This window comes from Seriola dumerili, unplaced genomic scaffold (genome assembly GCF_002260705.1).
Source record: "Seriola dumerili isolate Sdu_G_001 unplaced genomic scaffold, Sdu_1.0 BDQW01004537.1, whole genome shotgun sequence".
Taxonomy (NCBI): domain Eukaryota; kingdom Metazoa; phylum Chordata; class Actinopteri; order Carangiformes; family Carangidae; genus Seriola; species Seriola dumerili.
Window position 1 is genome coordinate 125,241 of NW_019178792.1, and position 11,658 is coordinate 136,898.

At 36.6% G+C, this 11,658-nt stretch overlaps 1 protein-coding gene across 1 annotated transcript; it reads right to left on the minus strand.

Moving 5' to 3' along the window:
• Positions 1-902: 902 nt before the first annotated feature.
• LOC111239822 (antihemorrhagic factor cHLP-B-like) lies at positions 903-5,333 on the minus strand. Its single transcript, XM_022769741.1, has 7 exons — positions 5,091-5,333; positions 3,994-4,104; positions 3,748-3,832; positions 3,099-3,268; positions 2,777-2,893; positions 1,693-1,770; positions 903-1,551 (listed from the first exon to the last, which is right to left on the minus strand). Exons 1-7 carry the CDS (start codon positions 5,286-5,288, stop codon positions 1,216-1,218), a joined length of 1,095 nt encoding a protein of 364 aa, XP_022625462.1. The 5' UTR covers positions 5,289-5,333; the 3' UTR covers positions 903-1,215.
• Between the last annotated feature and the right edge of the window lie 6,325 nt (positions 5,334-11,658).

Here is an 11,658-nt window from a genome sequence, read left to right on the forward strand (position 1 = left end):
TAATAAAAGTCTGATATGTTCTGGAGTTGAAGTAAATAAAGACTAAACTGTTGTGGATCCAGACGGAGGCTGTGCTCTGAGTGAGAGAATATATAAGAGACATACTCCCGGTGGTTCACCTGGTGGAGTGTGACATTTGGGTTTTAGTCTTTGCCACCGCGGCCTGACCTCGAGTCCTGCCGGTGGCACTTTTCTGCGTTTCATCCTCTTTCTCTTCCCGTCCCTTTTAACTTTGATTGTAATAAAGGCAAAAATAACTTTAAATAAAAAGAAAGATAGTCCATCTCTTCTAACTTTCTCTGAGTCATGTTACAGTAAATCCAGCTGAAATCACAGCTCAGTCTTTGTCTTTGGTGATTTAGTCAGACGACGTCACATTTATAAAATCAGGATTTGACCAGAGGTCCAGACATAAACTGGGTTTTGACGTAGTGCTGTTTTTTTTTTTTTTCTTTTCAGAGTTTCCTCAGAGAACGAAGCCTCCTGCAGCTTCTGCCTACTTCTCTGCCTGAAGCAGAAACTCTCTCTAAAGACAGAAAAGCTTTAATTTCAGCTTCAGTTGGAAGAAAAAACATCAAAAACTCACCATCTGCTTTATGTCTTCAGCTCCTGTACAAACTGTGACTGACCTGTGGTGCTACATGAACTTGTTTTTAAGTAGCTATTGTTGTTATTTTAATTTATATGCTAATGCTCTACATGTCTGTCTCTGATTTTGTGCCTCAAGTAAATGCTGTTAAAACCCCACGGTCGATTCCTGTGATCATGGAGAATGTATTAATGCCTTTTTTTTGTCTATTTTTCCTCATACATTGTCATCCTTCAGTGTTTATATGGTTTGTTCTCTGTTGTATTTCAGTTATTGAGTGTAGTCCTTAATAAACTTAACATCCTCATCAGCGTTTACAGTCTTTTCTGCAGGTTTCGTTTATTAAATCTCACATTAAAAGTGTGTAAAATAGAAATATTAGTGGTATTCAATGTTGATCGAGGGTTGTTCTAGCATCTTCTAATGTTACAGTTTAAAGACGTATTAAATGACCAACCCACAGAGCAACGGCCAATCAGAGCCCCTGCTGCTTTTTGTTCATTTATATACAATTTAAGTTCTCCAGTTCATAGTATCTTGTTCAGACGCAGATTTATTGATTGATATAATTACTGCACATCGTGATCTCCAGACTCCAGAGTGATGTTTCCAGAAAGTCTCATGAATCAGCGGTTGAAAGGAAGATGCCAGGGGCAAATAGGGTGGACAGCTGGGTCAGGATTAATCAAGGGTGTATCGCAGTGGTTGAAGGGTGGGGGTATTTGACCAGAATGTGGGCCAGCATTGTCAGGAAGACCATGAGGACTTGGTGGGCGTCCTCCAATGTGGGGAGGAAGGCCATGACCATGACCATGACCATGACCATGACCATGTGGTGGGCGTCCTCCAGCGTGGGGAGGAGGTGCTGAAGGGCCATGATAGGGAGGGAGGCCAGGAGGGTGCGCACGGTGAGGGGGCCTACAGACGGGCTCCGGTTCACCAGGAGCAAGGGCGGTGGTGTTCTGTCGAGAGAAACAGCGTTAGTCGAAGTGTGTTTCTGCATTATTCAATAATGTAGAGTAGAAGAAGAAGAAGTGGAGTTTGTGACAGGAAGTAGATTAGGTGAATACACAGTTTACTGTACTTCAGCAATGTGGACTCACCACTGGGGGGTAAAAGTCACATTCAACATCCCCGAGTCCATTTTCCATCGAATAAAGTGAACGGCAGTAAGCGTGATGCTTTAGAGAGAGAAGAGAGACACAATGAGAACAAGCTGGAAACTGAAACAGTGGGTGAATGAAATATTCAACGTCACACTGACACTATCCTTGAACACACTGGTAGATGTCCATGTGTAGTGTGATTATAGATCAGCTCTAGCTTCTATATTAATACTGTGAAAGTATCAAAGCCTCAGTCCACAGAGAAATGCACACACCCTGTATTCAGAAACTGAGCCTTAAAACCAGCCGTCAGGACTTCCTGTAACTTTGTGATGTCACAACAAAGCAGTCACCAAGCCCTGCGCACCTGGACCCACCATCCAAACCTTGCAGGATTTGGTTTCTCTGAGTATTTTTACCTGAAAACTGCAATATTTTTATTGGATCACTCAGAAAACAGTCAGCCAATCAGAAGAGAGGCTCAGAGCCTCCTCTCTTCTGATTGGCTCACCGACCTGTTGTTACTAGAGCTCCAGAGAGAAGCCTGAGAGAGGAGATGTAAAACTACACTGAGATGGTTTTTCCGTTCTTAAAACCACAAATATATCTTCTGATGGATCAACACTTTATGGAGATAGTTCCTCATCATGTTCGGACCGTAGGTGCGAAGGAATACGGTAGTTCAGCGGTTGAAAAACTGTAGTGCCAAAGGAAAGTGCTGTTTCCCGCTGAAAATATTCTACATGAAGCTACATTTAAATGGATATTGGATTGTTTCGGTGGACGTCTTTTAAAAGTGTCTTGAACAATGTTTTTCCTGCTGGCCCCGCCCACAGCAACACATTGCTCTGTTACTGTGTTTCCTGGCAAATAACCTGAACCATCCCTTTAAGCTTTTGGAGGCACTTGATGACGCTTAAAGCCAAATTGAACATTTTTCATATTTTCACATGTCAAGCCAACTTCATGCAGATCTCCTCATGTCCCGTGTTTAAAGTTGCATTAGAAAAAGTCGAACTCTACGTATGTGTTCTGCTCTCTTTTAAACTCGGGACACATCATGTCGGTGTGTTGTACTCACTGCTCTGTCGGGGCAGAGGGGTTTGCACGCCTCAGGGAGGATTCTGGATCCCATTGGGCAGTGAGTCTCCACGACGACAAACTGAGCAGAGAAGAACATCCCTCCCACCATCTTGTACTGAGAGAGGAGGAGAGAGAGTGAGAGAGTGAGCGGGAGACAAGAGGGGAGTGTGCAGGGTTTATACTAGGTGAGATTACAGACACATTTCAAAAATAAGGCTTTGGTCATCTTGCTAAAATATCTGACCCCACTGTCTGTGATAATCACACTGAAACAGAAGAAACTTTGAGTCGTAGTATGTGTGTCGCGACATTCTCTGTACCCCAGATTTTATGCGTCCCACTTCCTCCAGGATGTAGTAGCGCTGGTTGGTGGTGTTCTGGTTGAATTTCTTCACAGCTTCATGCACAGACTTGAGACCGTCAGAGTCGCTGAGTGGGACCAGTACGGGACAGTCAGGGCAGATCATGCTCATCTCCATGTTAGTTTTTACTGCACACACACACAGTTAAGAGTCAGCTTTCTGAGGGTTTAACAGTATGAATCCGTACTCACAACGTTTCCAGGGGAAACTAACATGAACCATCTGTGGGAAATTTTAGCATAATTGCTGTGTGAAGGCTTGAGTTATGACTTGACCTTTGACCTTTGCCAAAAAATTCTAATCAGGTCATCACTGAGTCCTTGTGAAAGTTTGTGCCAAATTTGAAGAAGTTCCCTCAAGGTGTTACTGAGATATCGCATTCGTAAGGTCACAACCATATTTGGTTAGGTCCCTTTGACCTTAACCTTTGACCTTTGACCTTTAGCCACCAGAATCTAATCAGTTAGTCCTGAAGTCCAGGTGAATGTTTGTACCAAATTAAAAAAAAAAAATCCCTCAGGGTGTTACAGAGATATCGACAACCTGCCATGAAGAGAGCGTCCGGGGTTCATGATGAGTTTGGATACGTGACAGAAGAGAAACCCACCTCTTCTTGTGGCACAATTGTAATCCACGATTTTGGCATTGCCACTAATTATAGATATCTTAACGGTGCAGTTGGCCATCACCTCCTACACAGAAGCAGAGACAAAGACATTTAACTGCAGATACCTCACATCTCCTATCTAGAAAAAACATAAGCATCAGTGCGTCCGCTCTCTGGCTGTAGGAGCGTGAGACGCAGTGCTGATGAAGGGAAACTGCATTAAATAAATAGTTATTCCTCATTTACCCAGTCATAATCGCTACGGAGATTGCAGTCCTCAAAGTGTTTGGGGTTGACAACGTGGCAGTCTGTCTCCAGAAGACCCATCTCTAAAAAAACATTACAGCGATCTCCACCCTGGAAACAACAGAGAGGAAGGAGCATGAATCACAATGACCGCGGTAAATGAAGCTTTAAATGTCCCCACACCAAAACAACTCACTCAGACTTCAGGACAGTATAATGGAGGTTAATAGCCCATAAAACAAAAAGAAAAAAAAAAACGGACCTTGAATTTTTCCTTATTCTATGAATAAAAGCTGTAAACCATAATAACACAAGAAAACCTCTTTAGCCTCTTTAGCACCTAAAGGTGATTTGAAGTTCTGCTCATTCTTTGGAGCCGTTTTCATATCCGTTCTTTCTTTTCTTCTTCTCAATGAAAATCAGCTCCAAAGTCACTGCTGCACTAAATGTCTGACTGGTCTCATCCTTCTGTCTGTTTTCAGTCACTACAATTAACTCAGAACAACTTCTCCTCACCTCAGCCAAGTCTCTGAATCAGACCCTCTGATTGGCTGTGATAGCACCCACTGAGCCAATAGGAGTGTCCAATTCAGTGACGCTAAGTGACACGTCACTGGCAAAGATGGTGGATGAGAATCAATTGATAACTCTACAGAGAGTAAGCAGCAATGCACCTGGCAAACAGTAAGACAATCTAAATCTTTTGTATTGTTTACTGATCAAAGTAATTTTTGAAAAGTGCTGATTCTGTAGTTTAAAGTGAAAAAACGCCACGTCTCCAGCTCAAACCTCCGTGGAGTTACAACGCTTCAAAGACAACGTGATATTTGGGCGTCAGAGGGTTAAAGAGCCACTGAGCTGAAACAACTGAAGACTTTCATTGAGACTGTAAAACTGGAATCTACAGGAAGTAACCAGTAACAAACTCCCAGCTGTAGGACAACTGTGCTACAAAGACAACATTTCAACCTGAGCTGTAGTCACAGGAAATCCATCGTCCCTCCAAAATAAAATTATTCAAAGCACCACAGTCTTAAAATCAGAATTATTTCGAGAATGAATGTGCACACAACACTGATTGTTTCTGGTTCCAGTACCCCTATCACCCCGATGACGGAGATACGATCGAGTCGGAACTTGTAGCCATGGTGATGGTGCTCGTTGATGTGTTGCACTGCCGCGCGTCCTGCTGCAGCACTGTTCTCCCCGCTGCATGTCAGCTGCTCCAAACCTGGAGCAGCGCTGCAAAGCAGCACCGCTGAGGACAGCAGCGCCAGGACGGGTAATCTCTTCATGGTGCCAGAGACAGAGACAGAGACAGAGCAGAGCAGAGCGCCGCAGCGGGGGATGTTATATAGACATGGACAGGTCAATAGAGAAGAGTGGGAGGAAGAGAGAGTGACAGAGAGGCGGAGAGCATGAGGACAAGACCACGGCCCTGCCAAGAACAAACACAGACTTTAACCAGAGCAGCCTATTTTGAAATGTCCACTGAAACACATCAGTTTCATCATAGTTGTCAAATGCCAACCGTTTCCCAGCACAATACAAGCATTTCTCCATCCTTGGGGGCAAAGGTAGGGTACATCCTGGACAGGTCACCAGTCTATCACAGGGCTGATACACAGAGACAAACAACACACACATTCACACCTATGGGCACTTTAGTAGTTTCGTCATAAAATGTCATAGTAAGGCGTAAGGTAACGTCCCTGAACAACCTGGTGTAACATAAAAAAGCGTAAAAACATCATTCGCATAAAAGACTCAGTTAGAGTCACCAATAAACCTAATGTGCAGGTTTTTGGACTGCGGGAGGAGCAGGAGTGATCGGAGAGGACCCACACAGGTAGAACAGGCAAACTCCACACAGAAACGCCAGGCCCGGGATTTGAACCCAGAACCTTCTTGCTGTGAGGTGACAGTGCTAACCACTGCAGCACTGTGCCACCCACAAGCATTTCTCACTCAAGAGAATTAGAAGGGCACTCACAGGGTACAGACCAGGCCAATGTCAAACACACCAGACCTCAGAGAAAAAATTCTAATTCATAGTAAATGATCCTGAGTCCTGCCAAGACCAATCAGAAGAGAGGCTCAAAGCCTCCTCTCTTCTGATTGGCTCACAGACCTGTTGTTACTAGAGCTCCAGAGAGAAGCCTGAGAGAGGAGATGTAAAACTACACTGAGACGGTTTTTGATTCTTAAAACCACAAATATATGTTCTTATGGATCAACACTTTAAAATAGTAACACAAGAGAAGAGTAAGAGAAAAGGCATTGATTTACTATTATAATTCATTATTATTAGCATTCACTCAAGCAAATATAATTGTAATACAATTGTAAATTGTATTAATTTAAAGGCAATAATTATTCAACAAAAGCTATAATCTTTAATCATGAATAGATCTGGGTAACTCTTTACTCTGGGTAAAAAAAAAACAGTCACATCTGTGAATACTGTAGGTTCATGAAAGAGTAAACTAAAAAAAAAAGCTTAGTCATCATCTATCTACCATTCTGCACTTTGGCAGCAGAACAGTCACTCCAAAAAAAAACAGCTTCAGAACTAACCAGGCTTATGTCCACACATCTGCAGCTGTATGTAAACAGAGGATACGTCATATGATCATGGTTCTGTTTACTAACAGAAACACAAATCAGGAGAAAAAAATCCAACAGGATGTCAAGGTTAGGAGACTGAAAGATAAATATGAACAGTGACTCAGTGCTGGGATGATATGGGAATCAGGCTCCCGGATTTAATGATTATCCAAGAGAAGCTGCACATCAGGACTGGAGTGATATGATTCAGCAGCACATCATACCTGAGCAGTACAATACTGTATTCTGAGGGACGACGTTGCTCGAAGCATTTGTGCCATCAAATAAATATAGACAGACATATTTTATTTTGTTGTGGCTACAACTCATTCATTCATTCATTCACTAACTCTGTCTCCAGTCTGATCCCACACCTGATCCCCTTTCAACTGCTCACAAGCTCCAATAACTCCTCCATCATTGCCCCTGGTATAAATACACCTGCCATTTAGTACCTCCTAACTTTTTGTGATCCAGCCTGCCTTTGTCTCTTTGGTTTTGTTTGCCTGGTCTGCCTGACTGCGAACAAACCCTACTCCAGTCACTGACATACGAACCTTTGCTGTTTCGGTACCTGCACGGCCAGAGTTGAGCATTTGAGTCTAAATCTAGAGTCGAGCAAGGTGATTGGTTGACTCAGCTCATGTTGGGAAGGTTCAAAGCAGAGCTGGAAAAAATGTAAACAGTTAAAGTTGTACATGCAAGTATAAAAAACAGCCACACAAATGTCCCTGAACTACGTGGTCTAATATAAACAATCATAAAAACATGATAGTAGAGAAAGGCATGAAAAAACCCGATTACAATTGCCAAAAAACCTAATGTGCATTATGCATGTCACTGCACCGAGAAGTACTCGGATATAACCCATGCAGGCAGTTCTTACCATTGTACTGCGGTGCCATCCCATAAATAAATCATAGTACAGTAAGACATAAAAAGTCATAGTATAAAAAGGCACAAAAATTTCATAGTATACTTTGTCATGAAAAAAATGTCATAGTATTTCACAAAAATGTCATACTATAGTAAAGCATGAAAATGTCACAGTATAATTAAAAATAAAAATTGATAAAAATTGCATAAATGGCATAAAATTGACAAAAAAAATCATAGTATAGTAAGGCATGAAATTGTCAAAAAATGTCGTAGTATAGTAAGGCATAAAATGTCATAGTATAGTAAGGCAAAAAACATCATAGTATAGTAAGGCATAAAATTGTCAAAAAATGTCATAGTATAGGAAGGCATGAAGTGTCATAGTATAGTATGGCATAAAAATGTCAAAAAACGTCATATTATAGTAAGGCAAAAATTGCCCTAGTATATCAAGGCATAAAACATCATAGTATAGTAAGGCATAAAATTGTGAAAAAACATCAAAGTATAGTAAGGCATAAAACATCCAAAAACATCGTAGTATAGTAAGGCATAAAACATCATAGTATAATAAGGCATATAATTGTCAAAAAATGTAATAGTATAGTAAGGCATAAAATGTCATAGTATAGTAAGGCATAAAATGTCATAGTATATTAAGGCATAAAATGTCATAGTATAGTAAGTCATAAAATTGTCAAAAAATGTTATAGTATAGTAAGGCATTAAACGTCAAAAAACGTCATAGTATAGTAAGGCATAAAAATGTCATTGTATAGTAAGGCATAAAATGTCAAAAAACATCATAATATAATAAGGCATGAAATTGTCAAAAATGCCATAGTATATTAAGGCATAAAACGTCATAGTATAGTATGGCATTAAAATGTCAGTATAGTATGGCATAAAAAGTTTTAAAAAAAGACATAGTATAGTATGGCATTAAAATGTCAGTATAGTATGGCATAAAAAGTTTTAAAAAAAGACATAGTATAGTATGGCATTAAAATGTCAGTATAGTATGGCATAAAAAGTTTTAAAAAAAGACATAGTATAGTATGGCATTAAAATGTCAGTATAGTATGGCATAAAAAGTTTTAAAAAAAGACATAGTATAGTATGGCATTAAAATGTCAGTATAGTATGGCATAAAAAGTTTTAAAAAAAGACATAGTATAGTATGGCATTAAAATGTCAGTATAGTATGGCATAAAAAGTTTTAAAAAAAGACATAGTATAGTATGGCATTAAAATGTCAGTATAGTATGGCATAAAAAGTTTTAAAAAAAGACATAGTATAGTATGGCATTAAAATGTCAGTATAGTATGGCATAAAAAGTTTTAAAAAAAGACATAGTATAGTATGGCATTAAAATGTCAGTATAGTATGGCATAAAAAGTTTTAAAAAAAGACATAGTATAGTATGGCATTAAAATGTCAGTATAGTATGGCATAAAAAGTTTTAAAAAAAGACATAGTATAGTATGGCATTAAAATGTCAGTATAGTATGGCATAAAAAGTTTTAAAAAAAGACATAGTATAGTATGGCATTAAAATGTCAGTATAGTATGGCATAAAAAGTTTTAAAAAAAGACATAGTATAGTATGGCATTAAAATGTCAGTATAGTATGGCATAAAAAGTTTTAAAAAAAGACATAGTATAGTATGGCATTAAAATGTCAGTATAGTATGGCATAAAAAGTTTTAAAAAAAGACATAGTATAGTATGGCATTAAAATGTCAGTATAGTATGGCATAAAAAGTTTTAAAAAAAGACATAGTATAGTATGGCATTAAAATGTCAGTATAGTATGGCATAAAAAGTTTTAAAAAAAGACATAGTATAGTATGGCATTAAAATGTCAGTATAGTATGGCATAAAAAGTTTTAAAAAAAGACATAGTATAGTATGGCATTAAAATGTCAGTATAGTATGGCATAAAAAGTTTTAAAAAAAGACATAGTATAGTATGGCATTAAAATGTCAGTATAGTATGGCATAAAAAGTTTTAAAAAAAGACATAGTATAGTATGGCATTAAAATGTCAGTATAGTATGGCATAAAAAGTTTTAAAAAAAGACATAGTATAGTATGGCATTAAAATGTCAGTATAGTATGGCATAAAAAGTTTTAAAAAAAGACATAGTATAGTATGGCATTAAAATGTCAGTATAGTATGGCATAAAAAGTTTTAAAAAAAGACATAGTATAGTATGGCATTAAAATGTCAGTATAGTATGGCATAAAAAGTTTTAAAAAAAGACATAGTATAGTATGGCATTAAAATGTCAGTATAGTATGGCATAAAAAGTTTTAAAAAAAGACATAGTATAGTATGGCATTAAAATGTCAGTATAGTATGGCATAAAAAGTTTTAAAAAAAGACATAGTATAGTATGGCATTAAAATGTCAGTATAGTATGGCATAAAAAGTTTTAAAAAAAGACATAGTATAGTATGGCATTAAAATGTCAGTATAGTATGGCATAAAAAGTTTTAAAAAAAGACATAGTATAGTATGGCATTAAAATGTCAGTATAGTATGGCATAAAAAGTTTTAAAAAAAGACATAGTATAGTATGGCATTAAAATGTCAGTATAGTATGGCATAAAAAGTTTTAAAAAAAGACATAGTATAGTATGGCATTAAAATGTCAGTATAGTATGGCATAAAAAGTTTTAAAAAAAGACATAGTATAGTATGGCATTAAAATGTCAGTATAGTATGGCATAAAAAGTTTTAAAAAAAGACATAGTATAGTATGGCATTAAAATGTCAGTATAGTATGGCATAAAAAGTTTTAAAAAAAGACATAGTATAGTATGGCATTAAAATGTCAGTATAGTATGGCATAAAAAGTTTTAAAAAAAGACATAGTATAGTATGGCATTAAAATGTCAGTATAGTATGGCATAAAAAGTTTTAAAAAAAGACATAGTATAGTATGGCATTAAAATGTCAGTATAGTATGGCATAAAAAGTTTTAAAAAAAGACATAGTATAGTATGGCATTAAAATGTCAGTATAGTATGGCATAAAAAGTTTTAAAAAAAGACATAGTATAGTATGGCATTAAAATGTCAGTATAGTATGGCATAAAAAGTTTTAAAAAAAGACATAGTATAGTATGGCATTAAAATGTCAGTATAGTATGGCATAAAAAGTTTTAAAAAAAGACATAGTATAGTATGGCATTAAAATGTCAGTATAGTATGGCATAAAAAGTTTTAAAAAAAGACATAGTATAGTATGGCATTAAAATGTCAGTATAGTATGGCATAAAAAGTTTTAAAAAAAGACATAGTATAGTATGGCATTAAAATGTCAGTATAGTATGGCATAAAAAGTTTTAAAAAAAGACATAGTATAGTATGGCATTAAAATGTCAGTATAGTATGGCATAAAAAGTTTTAAAAAAAGACATAGTATAGTATGGCATTAAAATGTCAGTATAGTATGGCATAAAAAGTTTTAAAAAAAGACATAGTATAGTATGGCATTAAAATGTCAGTATAGTATGGCATAAAAAGTTTTAAAAAAAGACATAGTATAGTATGGCATTAAAATGTCAGTATAGTATGGCATAAAAAGTTTTAAAAAAAGACATAGTATAGTATGGCATTAAAATGTCAGTATAGTATGGCATAAAAAGTTTTAAAAAAAGACATAGTATAGTAAGGCATAAAAGGTCATAGTATAGCAAGGCATAGAAAGTAAAAAAACGACATAGGATAGTGAGGCATAAAAATTCATAAAAATGACATATTATAATAATGCATAAAAAGTCATAGTATAGTAAGGCATAAAAAGTCATAAAAACAACATGTTATAATAAGGCATAAAAAGTCATGTATAGTAAGGCTTTAAAAGTCATAAAAATGTCATAGTATAGTAAGGCATAAAAAGTCATGAAAACGACATATTATAATAATGCATAAAAAGTCAAAATATAGTAAGGCATAAAAAGTCAAAAAACTACATAGTATAGTAAGGCATAAAAAGTCATAAAAACGACATAGTATGATAAGGCATGAAAAGTCATACAAACAAAATAGTATAGTAAGGCTTAAAATGTCATAGTATAGTAAGGCATAAAAATTTCAAAAAATGTCATAGTATAGTATGGCATGAAATTGTCAAAAATCATCATAGTATAATAAGGCATAAAAAGTCA

Excerpts from the sequence above, each read along its gene's own strand:
- LOC111239822 (XM_022769741.1), bottom strand. The coding sequence starts at position 5,288 with ATGAAGAGATTACCCGTCCTGGCGCTGCTGTCCTCAGCGGTGCTGCTT. Across the intron at positions 4,105-5,090 it reads CCGTCATCGGGGTGATAGGG|GGTGGAGATCGCTGTAATGT; the intron begins GTACTGGAACCA and ends TGTTGTTTCCAG. Across the intron at positions 1,771-2,776 it reads CCCTCTGCCCCGACAGAGCA|CATCACGCTTACTGCCGTTC; the intron begins GTGAGTACAACA and ends CTCTCTCTAAAG.